At 50.2% G+C, this 20,551-nt stretch overlaps 1 protein-coding gene across 1 annotated transcript in view; it reads right to left on the bottom strand.

Annotated features, from left to right (window-relative positions):
* Window positions 1–20,551, bottom strand: part of MZT1 (mitotic spindle organizing protein 1) — a 33,183-nt gene that overhangs the window by 8,357 nt on the left and 4,275 nt on the right. Inside the window, exon 2 of the mRNA XM_075334374.1 lies at window positions 17,468–17,613. Within this exon, the coding sequence (XP_075190489.1) occupies window positions 17,468–17,613 (146 nt within the window). The remainder of the gene's footprint in view (window positions 1–17,467; window positions 17,614–20,551) is intronic.

The raw sequence follows: 20,551 nt of genomic DNA, 5'->3' as shown, positions 1-20,551 counted from the left end.
AGTGGTAATGGGAGAAAATAACAGATGCAATTTGTTACGCAATTTCTACTGAGTAGGTCAATACCCCATATGTGGTTGAAAACTTGTTTGGGGGCACAGTAGGTCAGAAAAAAGGAGAACCATATTGAACTTCAGAATTTGCTGAAATGGTTTGTGGGCACCATGTCACATTGGCAGAGCCCCTAACATACCAGAACCACCGCACATAAGTGACCTTACCTCATAAGCTACACCTCTCAATGAATTAATCTATGGGTGCAATGTCATATAGACATCACATGTGTGAGTCATAGCACTATTTCCAGAGCCTTTGTGCTACCAGCAACATTGAACCCCCCCTATACTTCCATTTACAGATGATGGACCTTAGTGGGTACTTTGTTGTTTTTGAGGATGGAGTTGAAGCTTTTGTTGGGCAAAGTTTACATAAAATTTTGGATTCCATTTATTCCGTGCTCTACGCTGAGCAATTACACTGGGGTTTTCATCTAAATCTCCAAATTACGGGATTCAGATGACAATCCCAGAATCCATTCACAATAATGAGGCAGCAGAGTTTCTCTGGACTCTGTTTGGCCTCTGTTGAGCGTTATCCTTTTCAGATGTGCACAAAACTGTAGACTATTTTTGTATTTTAACATATCTTAATAAAAATTACTTTTTAAACTTAGTACTATTTGCTTCTTTAAATCTGCATATATACCATTCCCAGATGTATATTAATTTATTCCCTAGTTAATGCATCATCCAGTTAGTAAAGGTCTGGAGCTGATTCCAGATGTGGCATCTTCCATTTGGAAGCTGTGAATCCACAACATGCGGTCAAAGGAGCTCTCAATGGAAGAGAAACAGACCATTAGGGCTCGCTCACAATTGCTATCAGTTTATAATCGGATAGCATTCAGACCAATGATATATAATAAGGCAGTGCTGAGCAACATTTTTTTTTTTTGGCAGATGGATTCAGCATGAGAAAAGAAAAATATTGCAGCATGCTACAATTTCACTCTGGAATCAGATGCCAATCACCAATTCAAGTCTATAGGTATGTGGAAAACAATGAACTGCACTCAGATAACATCAAAATGCAGTCCGATTTCCACCGATACACAATGCAGAAATTTTGTTGTAAATCTCCTCGGTGTGGTCAGATTCTCTCACCTGAGAGAATCGGATCACGTTATGCAGACACTTGGAATAAACTTTGATCAAAGTTTGATCAGCATCATTAGCACACAATTGGCCCGATTCTCTTGGATGAGAAAATCTACGGCCATCTGACCATAAAGAAGAAACCCATCTTAAAGATAACAGAAATGTTAGAAGCGGCCAAATCAACAGTTTGGTACATTTTGCCAACATCTTCAAAACGGCCCGTGGCTCACCACCCGCCGCACAGAGTAGCATCACCAGCCACCGGATATAGCCGCGCCACCTGCTGTACAGAGCCACTCAGCATTACTCCAGCCTCCTGTGACCCCTCTCCACCACCTCCAGTAAGCTACATTCGGATTTTTAAGACATACCCCTATTGTTCCTTACAAATTTTTGGGAGGAAACGTGCGTCTCATAATCCAAAGAATACGATAGGTGTTTTAGTATCTAAGTCTACTATAAAGAGAAGACTGAGGCTATGTGCACACGTTGCTTTTTTTTCAGCGCGGAAAAAAACGCACCCTCTGGCAGAGGGGAGAATTGTAAACAATGCTTTTTGAGAAAAAGGCATTGAAAACGCATGCGTTTTTCATGCGTTTTTTTAGGTGCGTTTTTTTAAGACTTGTCAGTGTTAATAAAGTTGGTTGAACACAGACCTTTGGAAAAAAAAAAACCCTGTGATGTCATTTCCTTCTCCACATTCTGTTTGGATAAATGGGAGGGCTTGGAATAGAAGGAGCACCATTTGAATTTTGTTAAAGTTGAAATAAACTTCGAGCACCATGTCACATTAGCAGAGCCCCTTGGGTACCTATACGTCAGAAAACCCCCACAAGTGACCCCATTTTGGAATCTGCACCCCTCAAGGATTTATTCAGGAGTATATTAAGCATTTTGAATCCACAGCGACTTCACCCAAAATGTTGCTGTAGCAACAATATTCTCACTTTTAGGCCCGTTTCACACGTCAGTGAAAAACACTGACGTTTTTCACTGGCGTGTAAAACACGCACATGTCCCTCCGTGTGCCGTGAATCACGGCACACATGGGTTGTCTAAGTACAATCCGGGCTCCGTTCTCCGTGGCCCGTGATTGCACTTAGAGATTAACTCACCTGTGCCCGCTCCCGCTCTCCATGGTGCTGATCGCTCCCGCGGTGCAGCATCCGGCTGGCGCTGACCCCCGCAGCAGCTGCTTCCGGGTCGGCTGTGTCGCACATCATGAATATGCGCGACAATAATGAGCCGGCTCAGAAGCAGCAGGGAGAACGGGCTGCAGAGGACATCGCTGGACGCCGGGTGAGTTAAAATGATTTTTATTTTAAAAGCACGTTTTTTTCTGGCACGTGTTTCACGGACCACACCACTGCGTGGTCCGTGGAACATCAGTGATGCCAGAAAAAAATGGACATGTCTCCGTGCGGTAATCACGCACACGCGGGTACGCCGCACGGAGACACGTGCAGTGAAAAATCACTGACGTGTGAGCAGACCCATTCATTATAATGGGTCTGCGTATGTCAGTGATTCTGGTACGTTTAAAAAAAAAAGCACAAACATACCAGAATCACTGACGTGTGAAAGGGGCCTAAGGCTATGTGGCCATGATCCAGCGACACGGCGTCTAGTACACAGTGTCAGCCTTCCTGCAGAGATGTGAGTGTTGTCCACGGGAGAACGCAGCTGCCCATGCCCACGATTTGGGTTCAGGATGCTGTGGACTTTAGCTCTATGCTACCTGCAGAGAACACGCTCGTCTCCGCAGCATAAATTGACATGCTGAGGCTCGGGATGCTGCGCCACCGGTCAGTTTATGCTGCGGAGAAAAGAAGCACAGTGGGCATGGGATCTCCAAAAATCCTTCCACTGTGCTTCTACTGCACAACGCAGCGTTATGGACGCAGGGAAAGAAGGGAATTTTGTTACTTACCGTAAATTCCTTTTCTTCTAGCTCTTATTGGGAGACCCAGACGATTGGGGTATAGCTACTGCCCTCTGGAGGCCACACAAAGCACTACATTAAAAGTGCAAGGCCCCTCCCCCTCTGGCTATACCCCCCCCCGTGGTATCACGGGTTCTCCAGTTTTAGTGCCAAAGCAAGAAGGAGGAAGCCAATAACTGGTTTAAACAAATTAACTCCGAATAACATCGGAGAACTGAAAAACCGTTCAACATGAACAACATGTGTACCCGTAAACAACAAAAAAACATCCCGAAGGACAACAGGGCGGGTGCTGGGTCTCCCAATAAGAGCTAGAAGAAAAGGAATTTACGGTAAGTAACAAAATTCCCTTCTTCTTCAGCGCTCTATTGGGAGACCCAGACGATTGGGACGTCCAAAAGCTGTCCCTGGGTGGGTAAAGAAATACCTCATGTTAGAGCTGCAAAACAGCCCTCCCCTACGGGGGTGTCACTGCCGCCTGCAGGACTCTTCTACCTAAGCTGGCATCCGCCGAAGCATAGGTATGCACCTGATAATGCTTGGTGAAAGTGTGCAGACTGGACCAGGTAGCTGCCTGGCACACCTGTTGAGCCGAAGCCTGGTGACGTAATGCCCAGGACGCACCCACGGCTCTGGTTGAGTGGGCTTTTAGCCCTGAAGGAACCGGAAGCCCCGCAGAACGGTAGGCCTCTAGAATTGGTTCTTTGATCCATCGAGCCAGGGTGGCTTTAGAAGCCTGCAACCCCTTGCGCGGACCAGCGACAAGGACAAAAAGTGCATCGGCACGGCGCATGGGCGCCGTGCGGGAAATGTAGATTCTGAGTGCTCTCACCAGATCTAGCAAACGTAAGTCCTTTTCATACCGGTGAACCGGATGAGGACAAAAAGAAGGCAAGGATATATCCTGATTAAGATGAAAAGAGGATACGACCTTAGGGAGAAACTCCGGAATAGGGCGCAGCACTACCTTGTCCTGGTGGAACACCAGGAAGGGAGCCTTGGATGACAGAGCTGCCAGCTCAGACACTCGCCGAAGCGATGTGATCGCAACAAGAAACGCCACTTTCTGTGACAGCCGAGAAAAGGAAACTTCCTTCAGAGGCTCGAAGGGCGGCTTCTGGAGAGCAACTAGTACCCTGTTCAGATCCCATGGATCTAACGGCCGCTTGTACGGGGGCACAATATGACAGACCCCCTGCAGGAACGTGCGCACCTTAGAAAGACGTGCTAGACGCTTCTGAAAAAACAAAGATAGTGCCGAAACTTGCCCTTTAAGGGAGCTGAGCGACAAGCCCTTTTCTAACCCCGATTGCAGGAAGGAAAGAAACTTGGGCAATGCAAATGGCCAGGGAGACACTCCCTGAGCAGAGCACCAGGATAAGAAAATCTTCCACGTTCTGTGGTAGATCTTAGCCGAATTCGACTTTCTAGCTTGTCTCATTGTGGCAACGACTCCTTGAGATAATCCTGCAGATGCTAGGATCCAGGACTCAATGGCCACACAGTCAGGTTCAGGGCCGCAGAATTCTGATGGAAAAACTGCCCTTGGGACAGTAAGTCTGGTCGGTCTGGCAGTGACCACGGTCGACCGATCGTGAGATGCCACAGATCCGGATACCACGACCTCCTCGGCCAGTCTGGAGCGACGAGTATGATGCGGCTGCACTCGGATCTGATCTTGCGTAGCACTCTGGGCAAGAGCGCCAGAGGCGGAAACACGTATGGGAGCTGAAACTGCGACCAATCTTGAACCAAGGCGTCTGCCGCCAGAGCTCTTTGATCGCGCGACCTCGCCATGAATGCCGGGACCTTGTTGTTGTGCCGGGATGCCATTAGGTCGACGTCCGGCACTCCCCAGCGGCGACAGATTTCCTGAAACACGTCCGGGTGAAGGGACCATTCCCCTGCGTCCATGCCCTGGCGACTGAGGAAGTCTGCTTCCCAGTTTTCTACGCCTGGGATGTGAACCGCGGATATGGTGGATGCTCTGTCCTCCACCCACATTAGAATGCGCCGGACTTCTCGGAAGGCTTGCCGACTGCGCGTCCCTCCTTGGTGGTTGATGTATGCCACCGCTGTGGAGTTGTCCGATTGGATTCGGATCTGCTTTCCTTCCAGCCACTGTTGGAAGGCCAGTAGAGCAAGATACACTGCTCTGATCTCCAGAACATTGATCTGAAGGGTGGACTCCTGCGGAGTCCACGTCCCCTGAGCCCTGTGGTGGAGAAATACTGCTCCCCACCCTGACAGACTCGCATCTGTCGTGACTACTGCCCAGGATGGGGGCAGGAAGGATCTTCCCTGAGACAATGAGGTGGGAAGGAGCCACCATTGTAGGGAGTCCTTGGCCGTCTGGGAAAGCGAGACTTTCCTGTCCAGGGACGTTGACTTCCCGTCCCATTGGCGGAGAATGTCCCATTGAAGTGGGCGCAGATGAAACTGCGCAAAGGGAACTGCTTCCATGGCTGCCACCATCTTCCCTAGGAAATGCATGAGGCGCCGCAAGGGATGCAACTGGCCCTGCAGAAGAGATTGCACCCCTGTCTGTAGTGACCGCTGCTTGTTCAGCGGAAGCTTCACTATCGCTGCTAGAGTATGAAACTCCATGCCAAGATACGTTAGTGATTGAGTCGGTGATAGGATCGACTTTGGAAAGTTGATGATCCATCCGAAAGACTGTAGGGTCTCCAGCGTAGCATTCAGGCTGTGCTGACATGCCTCTTGAGAGGGAGCTTTGACCAATAAATCGTCTAGGTAAGGGATCACCGAGTGTCCCTGAGAGTGCAAGACTGCTACCACCGCCGCCATGACCTTGGTGAAGACCCGTGGGGCTGTCGCCAGACCAAATGGCAGAGCTACGAACTGAAAATGGTCGTCTCCTATCACAAAACGTAGAAAACGTTGATGTTCTGTAGCAATTGGCACGTGGAGATAAGCATCTTTGATGTCTATTGAGGCAAGGAAGTCTCCTCTGGACATTGAGGCAATGACAGAACGCAGGGTTTCCATCCGGAACTTCCTGGCGTGCACATGTTTGTTGAGCCGTTTTAGGTCCAGAACAGGACGGAACGAGCCGTCCTTTTTTGGAACCACAAAGAGATTGGAGTAAAACCCTTGCCCTTGTTCCTGAGGAGGGACTGGGATCACCACTCCTTCCGCTCTTAGGGAGTCCACCGCCTGCAGCAGAGCATCTGCTCGGTCTGGATGTGGGGAGGTTCTGAAGAACCGAGCTGGAGGACGAGAATTGAACTCGATTCTGTACCCGCGAGACAAAATGTCCGTCACCCACCGGTCTTTGACCTGTGACATCCAAATGCCGGAAAAGCGGGAGAGCCTGCCCCCGACCGGCGATGCGGAGGGAGGGGGCTGGAAGTCATGAGGTAGCCGCTTTGGAAGTGGTACCTCCATTTGCTTTCTTGGGGCGCGTGTGAGCCCGCCACGAATCTGAGTTTCTTTGCGTCCTCTGAGTCCCTTTGGACGAGGTAAACGGTGTCTTGCCCGAACCTCGAAAGGACTGAAACCTCTGCTGCCACTTTTTCTGCTGAGGTTTGGTTGTTCTGGGTTGTGGTAAAGAGGAGTCTTTACCCTTGGACTGCTTAATGATATCAGCCAATGGCTCGCCAAACAGTCTATCTCTAGATAAAGGCAAACTGGTTAAACATTTTTTGGAACCAGCATCTGCTTTCCAGTCCTTTAACCACAAGGCTCTGCGCAAAACTACCGAATTGGCGGACGCCATTGACGTGCGACTGGTAGATTCTAGGACCGCATTGATAGCGTAAGACGCAAACGCCGACATCTGCGTGGTAAGGTGCGCCACTTGCGGCACTGCTGGATGTATGATAGCATCCACTTTTGCTAAGCCAGCTGAAATAGCCTGGAGTGCCCATACGGCTGCGAATGCCGGAGCAAACGACGCGCCGATAGCTTCATAGACAGATTTTAACCAAAGGTCCATCTGTCTGTCATTGGCATCTTTAAGTGAAGCGCCATCCTCCACTGCAACTATGGACCTAGCTGCGAGTTTGGAAATCGGGGGGTCTACCTTTGGACACTGTGTCCAGCGCTTGACCACCTCAGGGGGGAAAGGGAAACGCGTATCTTTAGATCGTTTAGAGAAACGCCTTTCTGGGTGAGCGTCGTGCTTCTGGATTGATTCTCTGAAGTCAGCGTGATCCAACAAAGCACTCAATTTACGCTTGGGATAAAGGAAACGAAACTTCTCCTGCTCCGCAGCCGCCTCTTCTGCTGAAGGGGCTGGGGGAGAAATATCCAACAGCCTATTGATGGCTGAGATAAGGTCGTTTACCATGGCATCCCCATCAGGGGTATCCAGGTTGAGAGGGGTTCCAGGAATGGATTCCTGATCACTCTCATCAGACACATCACAGGGAGACTGATTGCGCTGAGACCCTGAGCAGTGTGATGACGTCGAGGGTCTTTCCCAGCGAGCTCGCTTAGGGTGGCTGGGGCTATCATCTGAGTCATAATCCTCGGCCTGTGAAGCCGGGGACCCCCCTGTGGGCTGGATTAATTCCAAGTGAGGGGGACCTGAGGACAGAGGCCTCGCCGTGCCCAAAGACTGAGCCCCATGCATAGATTGCAAGGTTTCAAGGATTTTTGCCATAGACACAGACATATTATCAGCAAAAACTGCAAAGTCTGTCCCTGTCACCGGGGCAGAACTTACAAGCGTCTCAGCCTGGGTCACTACCTCTCCTGACTCCGGCTGGCGAAGCAGCACCGGGTCGGAGCATTGCACACAATGGGGGTCATCGGAGCCTGCTGGTAGATTAGCCCCACATGCAGCACACGCAGTATACACAGCCCTAGCCTTGGCAGCCTTGCGTTTTGAGGATGGCATGTTGTTGCTTCCACAGAGGGATCTGGGAGATGCAGCCAGAAGCGACCTTACAGTGCAAGAAATACAATATCTCTATATCCTACACAGTACACCGATACACCGTGAGGCACTAGAGGGACCAGCACAGAAAAATCGCTTACCGCCCGCTTAAAAAGCGGGTGTGTGGTCGCCAGATAGCCCCTAGTCCAGGTCTCCCAGAGCCTTGCGTCCTTCCTCCAGCCAGACTGCATGTAATGGCTGCCGGCGTCCTGAGAGAGAAGGGGGGCGGGCCCTGGGCGTTCCTGGCTAAGAGCGGGAAGCCTGCTTCCCTCTGTGCCTAGTGTGAGGGCTGGAGCATGTAAATCAGGCTCCAGCCCTCGTCGCTGCTAGCGAACAGCGTCTCTCCCCTACCCTGAATGACAGGGTGGGGGCGGGAACGAATCGGAGCTGCCGGCGTCCTAGGCCCAAAAAAAGCCGGGGACTCAATTTATAACCGCCGCCGCCGTAAAAGCGCGGACGGCGGATCCCCGGCGCACCACAAGTCACAGCAGCGCCGCCCGGTCCAGAGGGGGTCGGCGCTGCGTTCCCATACACAAAAAATCCCCCAGTAATCTGTAGGGACACTAACTCCAACGTTGCGGTCCCCGGCGCACTACAACACCCAGCCAGCCCGGAGTGTGTCTGTGCCTGCCGGGGACACAGAGTACCTGTATGATGCAGGGCCTGTCCCTGATCGTACTCCTGCTCCGTCTCCATCAGGTTCTAATGGGTCTGTGGATGGAGCCCGGCGTCAGAGCTGAGAGGCCGGCAGGATCCCACTTCCACAGAGCCCTACCAGGGGATGTGGAAGGAAAACAGCATGTCAGGCTCCAGCCCTGTACCAGCAATAGGTACCTCAACCTTACACCATCCAGGGGTGAGAAGGGAGCATGCTGGGGACACTATATGTGTCCTCTTTTCTTCCATCCGAAATAGTCAGCAGCTACTGCTGACTAAAATCTGTGGAGCTATGCATGGAATGTCTGACCTCCTTCGCACACAAAGCTAAAACTGGAGAACCCGTGATACCACGGGGGGGGTATAGCCAGAGGGGGAGGGGCCTTGCACTTTTAATGTAGTGCTTTGTGTGGCCTCCAGAGGGCAGTAGCTATACCCCAATCGTCTGGGTCTCCCAATAGAGCGCTGAAGAAACACTCAGCGCCCATAACGCTGCAAACCCTGATTGTGGGCACACAGCCTAAAAAGCGTCAATGGATGAATGGATGTCAAATATATATAACGTCCCACCCCCGCCTGCATATTCTAAGCTGGCACCTTTAGTACCTTTCATGTGGCACTAAAGGGTGCCTAGCTTAGTATTTATCCAATAAAAAAAAAAACAAACAATGAAAAAAATGGCGTGGGGTCCCCCCTATTTTTGATAGCCAGTCAGGGTAAAGCAGACAGCTGTAGCCTGCAAACCACAGCTGGCAGCTTCATCTTGGCTGGTGATCAATTTGGAGGGCTCCCCAGGCTTTTTTTTTTTTATTTATAAATAAAGAATTAAAAAAAAAAATAACGCGGGGTCCCCCCAAATTAGATCACCAGCCAAGGTGAAGCTGACAGCTGGGGTCTGGTATTCTCAGGGTGGGAAGAGCCATGGTTATTGGACTCTTCCCAGCCTAAAAATAGCAGGCCGCAGCCGCCCCAGAAGTGGCGCATCCATTAGATGCGCCAATCCTGGCGCTTCGCCCCAACTCATCCCGCGCCCTGGTGCGTTGGCAAACGGGGTAATAAATGGGGTTGATACCAGATGTGTAATGTCACCTGGCATCAAGCCCAGCAATTAGTGATGTCACGGCGTCTATTAGATACCCGACATAACTAATTGACAGTAAACAAAAGCAAAAAAAAAAAAGACAAAAATTTTTTTATTAGAAAAAACACTCCCCAAATCATTCCCTTGTTCTCCAATTTAATGAAAAAAATTTGAAAAAAATGGGTCCGCAGAAATCCATATGGACGTCCCACGTCGGCTCTGGACCTTCTAGAATATGGGGGCACGTTCAGGGAACGTATCCCCCATTTTCTAGGAGGGCAGACCCTCCATTTGAGGAGAGTGGGTGCCAAAAATCTGCACCCACTCTCCCCGGGTCACAGCTGCAGAGTGCCGAGCAGCCAGCACAGCTCTCTGAACACTGTGCTGGCTGTCAGCTGCTCTGCACATGTGACCGGCCGGCGTGCACTGTAAGGAGGAGGGGGCCGCGGGGATCAGCGCTGCGACCGGACAGGTAAGGGGGAATACCGGGGGAATAGGGGGTGACCGGGCAGGGCCTGGGGGGCATTTTTCTGTCGCATGTGTTATTGCACATGCGACAGAAACCATAGGAGCAGGGCGGCCGGTGCGCTACTGTGCGCGCGGCCATGTTGGATTTTCGGGAGGGGGGTCGGGGCGTGTACTTTGGAGACACCGGGGGCTTTCCTGGACTTTGCCAGGAAGTGAGGTCAACAGGAAACCTCTTGACCTCACTTCCAGGTAAATGCCTGCGTTCTGGCATGCCGACAAAGGCCGCGGACCGCAACAAAAAAGCAGCTCACTGCGGTGTAACTGCGTTCTGACCCACATCATTGATTCAATGGGGGAGAGAACGCAGCCACACCGCACAAAAGAAGTGACATGCTGCTTTTCTTTCCGCACCGATTTTTGGCATCCAAAACGCTGCGTTTAGAAACGCAGCGTGTGCACTGATTTTTCGGCTTTCTCATACACTTTGCTGGGAAAGCTGAAAGCATGCAATTTGCCACTGAAACGCTGCGGTTCTAAACGCAGCGTTTCCGCGGTAAAAAACGCAACGTGTGCACACAGCCTTAATGGGAGCAAATACAGAGGGTTCACTGGTTCAACACGAGGTGCAAACCATTAATCAGCCTTAAAAATAGAAAGGCCAGATGAGACTTTAATTAAAAACAAAACAAAAAAACAACAAAACACACATCTAGAGTAGCCAACCCAGTTCTGGAAAGGCAGTGTATGGACAGATGAAACTAAGATCAACCTGTACCAGAGTGATGGAAAAAAGAAAGATTGGCAAAGGCTTGGAACGGCTCATGATCCAAAGCACTCCACATCCTCTGTAAACATGGTGGAGGCAGTATAATGGCATGGGCATACATGGCTCCCAATGGCACTGGGGCACTAGAGTTTATTGATGATGTGACTGAAGACATCATACACATGTCTCCAGTACACTCCTGTATGTCACTCTGCCGTCATGAACAAGGTCTACTAACCGAAACGTTAATGTTGGGCCATATGACAGGACTACTGCGATAAAATAAAATTGTATATTGCTTAGAATTGATGTGCCATGGTATTTTCCTCCTTGGATTGATTTACCATTACCATTGAGCACTTACCAGACTAGCGATGAGTGCCTACCAAAACATACTTTGAAGACAGAAGCAACCGGACAAACTCTGAAGTCTACAGGGCTATACTTTTTGCTCAGATTCCACCAAATCCAGTAAGGTTGATTGGATGCTTCACAGTACAGAAGGACAGTGACCCAAAACATACTGGAAAGTAACCCAGATTTTCTAGGCACAAACATTGGATATTCAGCAATGGCCGAGTCATCACCAGATCTCAACCCCACTGAGCATAAATTTCACATGTAAGGCTATGTGCGCACTAGAAATGTGAAGTCTCTCAAGAAAATTTCTTGAGAAACTTCTGCCAGTGAAAGATTTCCGGACCTGCGGAAAAAATCCGCACCAAATCCGCATGCGGTTTTGCCGCGGATTTACCGCAGGTTTGTCCCTGCAATAAATAATAAAGATAATCGATAGACAGATAATGGATAGAGGGAAAGATAGATAGATGAATAGATAGATAGATAGATGGATAGATAGATAGAGGGATAGATAGATAGAGGGATAGATAGATAGAGGGATAGATAGATAGATAGATGAGAAAAACCTATATAATGTTCCACCTCCCTGCAATTTTCTAAGCTGGCACCCTTTAGTGACTTTCATGTGGCACTAAAGGGTGCTTAGCCTTGTATTTAGCCATAAAATAAATAAATAATTAAAAAAAAACGACGTGAGGTCCCCCCATTTTTTGTAGCCAGCTAGGGTAAAGCAGACGGCTGCAGCCTGCAGACCACCGCTGGCAGCTTCACCTTGGCTGATAATCCAAAACAGAGGGCACCCCACGCTGTTATTTTAAATTATATAAATAATTTAAAACAAAAAACGTGCGGTCCCCCCCATATTGGATCACCAGCCAAGGTAAAGCGGACAGCTGGGGTCTGATATTCTCAGACTAGGGAGGTCCACTGTTATTGGACACTCCCCAGCCTAAAAATAGCAGGCCGCAGCCGCCCCAGAAGTGGCGCATCCATTAGACGTGCCAATCCTGGCGCTTTGCCCCAGCTCATCCCGCGCCCTGGTGCGTTGGCAAACGGGGTAATATATGGGGTTGATGCCAGATGTGTAATGTCACCTGGCATCAAGCCCTGGGGTTGGTGAGGTCAGGCGTCTATCAGATACCCGACATCACCAACCCAGTCAGTAATAATTAAAAAATAGACAACAAAAAAAGTTTTATTTGAAAAAACCACTCCCCAAAACATTCCCTCTTTAACCAATTTATTGAAAAGAGCACAATCAATTCCACGTCCGGCGTAATCCAATAAGGGGGGGGGGGCAAGGCGATCCATACCATAGTCGCTGTCCCAGTCAATGAAGAACAGAATGTTCCCCATTGGCTGGGAGAGCAATGCAGTGACCTGAGCTAACATCAATAGGTCAGCTCAGGTCACTGCAGGGGATGACGAGCGCTGCCATCAGGCGCATAGATGAGATCATTACCTTCTGTGATCATCTCCTGTACTGCTGACGTCAGCGCTGTCACTGACTTCTATGCCCGCCGCGTTGTCAGAAGTATCGCGAGAGCCCGTGACGTCACCGCTAGTGACAGTCTCGGGCCGCTCGCGAGACGGGCATAAACAGCAGTGACCGCGGTGACGTCAGGAGGCAGGAGATCGTCACAGCAGGTAATGATCTCACCTCCTGACAGCAGCGATCGTCATCCCCGCGGCTCCCAGCACTGCAGGGTGTCAGTGTCTGCCTGCGCTGCCGCGTGACAGGCTGCTGACACTGCGGGCAGACACTGACACCCTGCAGTGCAGGCAGCCGCGAGGCCGGAGCAGGACACAGACTGCACGGGCACCTGGAGGTCGCACGGAAGTGCTTCTGTGCAGCGTCCAGGGAGTGCGACGTCTGTGTTTACTCTGCTCCGCCTCCTCTTCCTGGCATAATGACATCGCTTCCTGCAAAACCGCAGGCAGCGATGAGCATTCCCGCAGGTAATTCGCGGCTATTCCGGTGGTATACCGCACATCATTGCTACCTGCGGAATACCCCCGGAATACCGCAGGTACCTGCGGAAATTAATGGACATGCACATTTTCTCAAGAAAGTTTCTCGAGAAAATTTTCTCAAGAAATTTTCTTGAGAAAAATCCGCACAGTGCGCACAGCTATTTTTGTTTCTCATTGAATTTCATGGGAAATGTCTGCACAAAGATTGCAGACATTTCTCAAGAAATTTCCGGGGCAAATCCGCGGGTAAATCCGCAGGTAAAAAGCTCTAGTGCGCACATAGCCTAAGACAAAACATAAGGAAGAAACAAGCAACAACTGAAGTCAGCTGTAGTATAGGCCTGGAAAATGCATCACAAAGGAGGAAACACAGTGCTTGGTGACGTCCACGGCTTCCAGACTTCAGGCAGTCACTATCTGCAAAGGATTCTCTGCAGAGTATTAACAATGAAGATGTTATTTCTGGTAAGTAAATTTGTCCAATTACTTTAGAGCCCCTGAAATGAAGAGGCTTTGTAGAAAATAATTGCAATTCCTAAACATTTCACAGGATATTTTTCTTCAACCCCTTTAATTTAAACCTGAAAGTCTACACTTCAATTGCATCCTAGTTATTCTATTTTATATCTAAATTAGTGGCATGCACAGGCCAAATCACACAGATTCAGTCACTGCCCAAATATTTCTGGCCTTAACTATGTGTTCATTGAAGACAAATGTTCCCATAACCTAGATAGATGACAGTTGGTGCTTATAAAATTCTATGGATGGGGAGGAGCAAAAAGCACAATATTGGGGACATCTGTATTACCTGTAGATAGAATGGACATTATTGATGAACACTGGGGTCACGGTCTCTAGTGAGTCTCCTTCCCCTACTGGCTCAAGTTACTCTGCTTATGTATAGACTAGAAGGTGGCCCGATTCTACGCATCAGGTATTCTAGAATTTACGTATTGTGTAGTTAATGTATGATTTTTGTTTATATATTATATATATATATATATATATATATATATATATATATATATATGTTGTTGTCTGTAGTTAGCAAGTGTTTGTGTAGGGCGCTGTACATGTTCTGGGTGTTGTCTGGGTGTGGCGGGGGGTGAGAGCGGTGTTTGTGTGTTGCGTTGTTTGTGAGGGTGTGTGTGTTTTGGGGGGAGGTATGTTTTGTGCAATGTGTGTGTTTTGGGGGGAGGTATGTTTTGTGCAATGTGTGTGTTGTGCGGTATGTGCGTAAATTTGTGTGTGCCGCGGTGTTTATGTGTTGGGTGTTGTGTGTGCGGCGTTGTGTGTGTGGGTGTCTGTGTAGGGCAGTGTTTGTGGTTCCCAGTGTGTGTGTGGTGTGTTGTGCAGTGCGTGTGTGGCAGTGTGTGTGTGTATGTGTGTGTGTGTGTTTTGGGGGGAGATGTGCACCCCCCATCATGCTCCATCCCCCATGCTGCGCACCCCCCATCGTGCTCCATCCCCCATGCTGCGCATTCCCCATCGTGCTCCATCCCCCATGCTGCGCATTCCCCATCGTGCTCCATCCCCCATGCTGCGCATTCCCCATCGTGCTCCATCCCCCATGCTGCGCTTTCCCCATCGTGCTCCATCCCCCATGCTGCGCATTCCCCATCGTGCTCCATCCCCCATGCTGCGCATTCCCCATCGTGCTCCATCCCCCATGCTGCGCATTCCCCATCGTGCTCCATCCCCCATGCTGCGCATTCCCCATCGTGCTCCATCCCCCATGCTGCGCACCCCCCATCGTGCTCCATCCCCCATGCTGCGCACCCCCCATCGTGCTCTATCCCCCATGCTGCGCACTCCCCATCGTGCTCCATCCCCATGCTGCGCACTACCCATCGTGCTCCATCCCCCATGCTGCGCACCCCCCATCGTGCTCTATCCCCCATGCTGCGCACCCCCCATCGTGCTCCATCTTCCATGCTGAGCACTCCCATCGTGCTCCATCCCCCATGCTGCGCAACCCCCATCGTGCTCTATCCCATATGCTGCGCACTCCCCATCGTGCTCCATCCCCATGCTGCGCACTCCCCATCGTGCTCCATCCCCCATGCTGCGCACCCCCCCATCGTGCTCCATCCCCCATGCTGCGCACTCCCCATCGTGCTCCATCCCCCATGCTGCGCACTCCCCATCGTGCTCCATCCCCCATGCTGCACACCCCCCCATCGTGTTCCATCCCCCATGCTGCACACCCCCCATCGTGCTCCATCCCCCATGCTGCACACCCCCCATCGTGCTCCATCTCCCATGCTGCGCACTCCCCATCGTGCTCCATCTCCCATGCTGCGCACTCCCCATCGTGCTCCATCCCCCATGCTGCGCACCCCCCATCCCCCATGCTGCGCACTCCCCATCGTGCTCCATCCCCTATGCTGCGCACTCCCAAACGTGCTCCATCTCCCATGCTGCGCACTCCCCATCGTGCTCCATCCCCCATGCTGCGCACCCCCCATCGTGCTCCATCCCCCATGCTGCGCACTCCCCATCGTGCTCCATCCCCTATGCTGCGCACTCCCCATCGTGCTCCACAGTCACACATCAGACATTAAACACGCACACATCTGATCGCATACACTCACACACACACCTCACTTCTCCCTGTGCCCACCGGTGGGCGGTCCCAGCAGCTGTGCTGCACGCCGTGCTCCTCTTCCGACACTCACACATCCGATCGCATACACTCACACTCACACCCGATCGCATACACTCACACACACACACACACATCCGATCGTATACACGCGCTGACACAATCACAACATCCGGAGATACCATATGCTTCCGGCCATGTGATCCTCTGGCAGGTCCTGGAAGATCACTACACAGTATCGCCGCCGAGAAGCAAGCGATATCACGGAATGTTGTGAGTATGTGGATGCGATCTGGTGTGTGTGTGTGTTGTGTGTTCATTCCGCCGCAGGACCTTGATGCGCTCACCTCGTGTGGGGGGCGGAGCCTGGGCGATCGGCCAATCCGTGCGGGGGGCGGAGCCTGGGCGAGGAGAGCGGCCAATCCGTGCGGGGGGGGGGAGGAGCCGAGCGCCCAATCTGTGCAGGTGGGGCGGGGCCATGGCGAATCCGTGAAACCCAGCGGCCAATCCGTGCGAGGGGGCGGACGCGAGGCGAGGCGAGCGGCCAATCCGTGAGGGGGGAGGAGCCAAGGCGAGGCGAGAGGCCAATCCGTGCAGGGGGGCGGGGACATGGCGAGGCCAGCAGCCAATCCGCTGTTTGTCACCGTAAGGACATGTCCCGGGACACAATTTTGGAGCAAGACAGACAGACAGAATAAGGCAATTATACATATAGATAACTATTGTACAGGCTCTTTTCCACCTGCGATTTGCATGTGCAATCCAAGAAAAAAAAAATAAAAATAAAAAAAAAAAAAATCGGATCTCACTCGCACCAGTGTTAATCAATGAGGCAGTTTTCTCCTTCCGGTTATTTCTCCACACGAATCGTGCTCTCAGTGCAATCGCAGCATGCTGCGTATTCCACTGAGTCTCAGCTCACGCACCCCAACATCGCACTGCACTCGCATGTTATCTGACTGCAGTGCGGTGCACGCAGAGACAGACAGCGGAGGAGATGGGAGAAAGTGCTCCCTCCATCTTCTCCGCTCCTGTGATGCAATCGCAAGATCCTCGGCTGACACCGCAGCAGAGGGTCATTAGCAAATCGCTTCTGAAGCTCTCATATCGGAAGCGGTACACAAGTGGAAAAGAGCCCAACCACTCAGTCTGGAGAAAAGGAATAAATCCTGCTTACTTATAAATCAATCCTCTGAATAGGTCTGCTCGCTTTGCAACATATTGCTTCCCAACTGCACATGATCTGGTCCTTCCTTGCCATACATATTACCCAACACCTGACATCTTGAGAAACCTATGCCTCTAATGGTGACATGTCTACAGGTATCTGAGGGCACATGTGCACACGTGACTGGGTCCTATTCTATGGGAACAGGACAGGTGCGTGATAAGTGCTGCCCTCACAGGCAACTCAGCAGATCTCTGCACGCTTGGTGCCCGATCACCTCCAGATATAGAAATGAGCAGAGCTGGATTAACCCTATATTCATACTTTGAGGATGCCTTACTGGTTTTCCTCTAGCAATAGTTTAGAATTTTAAGCGTTCACTTGCCTTTAACCCTTCCGATGCTCTGCGCAGCTCTTTGATCACAGACGACAAAGCCTCTGGATTGATCCCTTGTTCACACAGTCTTACACAAATCGACAAAGTCTCCATATCCAAACCGGTGTTCAGCAGTCTTGAAATCTCTAGCAGAACTGGAAGAAAATCCATACACGGTCAGATTAGTGATACATTATGGGAGACTACAGGATGGAAACAAACCAGGTGGTCTACAAATGTACATTGTGCTTGTGGGCAGGGAACATACTTCCAACAGCCTTCTGACCTATTCGGTGGTATCGGACCCCAGGAGTCTTCCACAAGACTTGCATGATTATTACACAGGCGATGCCAATAGATCATCATCCCTTCAATAAGCAGAGTACACGTTTTCTGGAATACTTTGTGATTTAGGGGTTGCCCTCTACTTGGACAACCTCTTCTCATTCCTCATGTGCACACCCATTTAAAGAAAATGGCCTACACTCACCTCTGGTACGGTTCCAGCAGTGTTGGGACTCTTGTTGCTGGGACTCACAGGACATTGTTATGATATGTGAACCCTGCGTACAATCAGTGGCGGCTTAATTTCCCCCCAGCCTTTGAATGATTAATTCATAGGAAGCGAGAGCTGCGGCTGACGCTCACTACCTCTTCATTGCTCCTGGGTTTGAAGGTGAGGAAGAGAGAAGCCACTACTGATTGGGCGCAGGGCTCACATGTTATTACATTGTCACATGAGCCCCGGCAACACAAGACCAGACACCGCTGGACCTGTGCTGGCACCGGAGGGGATTGTAGGCTTTTTTATTTTTATGAAAAATTCACAGTAAGAAAGAGCAGCAGTGTTTACCTGCCCAGAAACAAATGCACTAACAAGATGCAGCAAAACCTCTTGATAAAGATGGAGGCAACACAGGTGCGAAACACTGATGGAGCAACCACTCACACACTGACACTCCATGGAGGGAGTGATTGCTTAGTGTTAAAACTGCACACAAATGGCTTGTATAGGGCGCCGTTCACACATGCAGGGGCACAGAGTCTGGCTTATAGCCTATTGATGACATTAGGCGGGCTGCCCAACACTATAAGTGCACCACACAGGAACGGAGACCCCAGGTTACAAGGCCTACATTAACCCCTTCACGACCTTGGACGGATCTATCCGTCCAGGATCGTGTCCCGTTAAGCCCTGCCCCCTGCTGCGGGCAGTCGGCGTGGATCGGCACACATATCAGCTGTTTTCAACAATGGGAATGGGAAGTGTAAACATGCGCGGGATTCTGAAGGCGCGACGGGGAACGTCGCACATGTGAATCCATGGTATCACGCACATGGGGCGACGAGCTCTGCTATTTACATAGTAAATATGGAAATAAAACTTTTTTTATTACTTTCATATTACACAATTTTACAACACAGGAGAGGGTAGGGAGGTGTAATTAGGGCACACATGCGTCTGCTGATAGGTCAGAACGCATATTCTACATGACAGGTTCCCTTTAAATGGGACTACTGTAGCTGCAGCATGTATAAAGATAGAAGTGCAAAAATATATATATTAGTTGATAATTTGGCCAGAATACGGATGCTCATAACCCATGTCAAGGGTCCTCATGCTTGTGAGTCCCTACACTAAATGGAAAAGCTATACCACAAAAAGAGGAATTCAATTTTCCCCAAAAAATGCATTTGTTTCTGTGGCCTGGGAAAGTAAACATAGTTGCCCTCTCTTGCTGTGAATTTTTGGGGGAAAATTAAATTCCTCTTTTTGTTGTTTAGTTTTTCATTTTTATAGCAACGCAGATGAAGGGGGAAAAAAGGGTTAGTGTCAAAGGTGGACATCACCTTTAAAGGGAACCTGTCAGGTCCAATATGCAGCCAGCATCACGAGCAGTTCTGGGTGCATATTGCTAATTCCTGCCTAACCGTCCCTGTATACACTAGCATAGATAAAGAGATCTTTAGAAAAAGTATTTCTAAAGATCTTTTATGATATGTTAGGGTCACTGCGCATGATCAGAAGTTCCCGGCAGTTCCGGTCGTGCGCACTACACCAGTTTGAAGCCGGTACGCGTACACCCAGCTTCATAGTATGCATGACTGGAAGTGTGGGGATCATGGGCACTGAGCCAAAAACCAGTGACAGGTGCAGTGGCAGCAGGGGTGAGTGACCATGCCTCTGATGCCGTGTATTCATTAGCTTGTTAGCTCATACACAGGGGTGTACTAACATGCTACTAGCCAAGGGAACAAACGCCCTTGTGACTAGTCCCTGCACTCATTAGCATATCATAAAGGACCTTTAGAAATACTTTTTCTAAAGATCTCTATCTATGCAACTAGATACAGAGACGGCAATATGCACCCAGAACTGCTCGCGGTTCTGGGTGAATTCAGGACCTGACAGGTTCCCTTTAATAGGGTTGTCAAGGACTGAAGTATTTGTTACTTATCCAAAAGAAAAAAAAAAAAAAAAAGGATGGGGGAATCCGACACCCCTATAGGAACTAAGTAATGTACACGGTTTAGTGGCTGCTGCCGAGGTCATTTCCCAATCACTTTAGTGGGAGATTAGGTGCAGCACTCGGCGGTGGCTAATCAGTAATGACCCAGGCTGCTGCATTCCGCCAATATACCAATTAGTTATGGGTAGACCCTTGACGAAGCTCACGTAAAAAGCACATCAAGGGCATCATTGGTGTTTATGCTGCACGGTAACAGGATTTCTGTATGACCGGCCATTTTTAGTGTGTGAATCCTTAATACATGTCTCTACATATGGGGCGTATGCAGCATACCCTAGGACAGTGATGGCAAATCTATGGCTCGCGTGCCACCAGGGGCACGCAGAGCCCATTCTGCTGGCACGCGTGCTGTCGCCTGATCCTGCCGCTTTGATCTGAAGGTGCAGTCGCACCGGCAGATCAAAGCTGTGTTGGAGCGGAGGAGACATTTCTCCTCGCTCTGACAGTCCTCCTCTCCCAGGCTGCAGGTGTGTTGCCTAGGAGACAGAGGAGCATCAGTGAGCGGCGCCGGCGTAATGACGTCTTCTGGCCGCGTGGGAACGTGTGCAGGAAGGTGAGTTGT

This window comes from Anomaloglossus baeobatrachus, chromosome 2 (assembly GCF_048569485.1).
Source record: "Anomaloglossus baeobatrachus isolate aAnoBae1 chromosome 2, aAnoBae1.hap1, whole genome shotgun sequence".
NCBI lineage: Eukaryota > Metazoa > Chordata > Amphibia > Anura > Aromobatidae > Anomaloglossus > Anomaloglossus baeobatrachus.
This window is presented reverse-complemented; position numbering and strand designations above follow the sequence as displayed.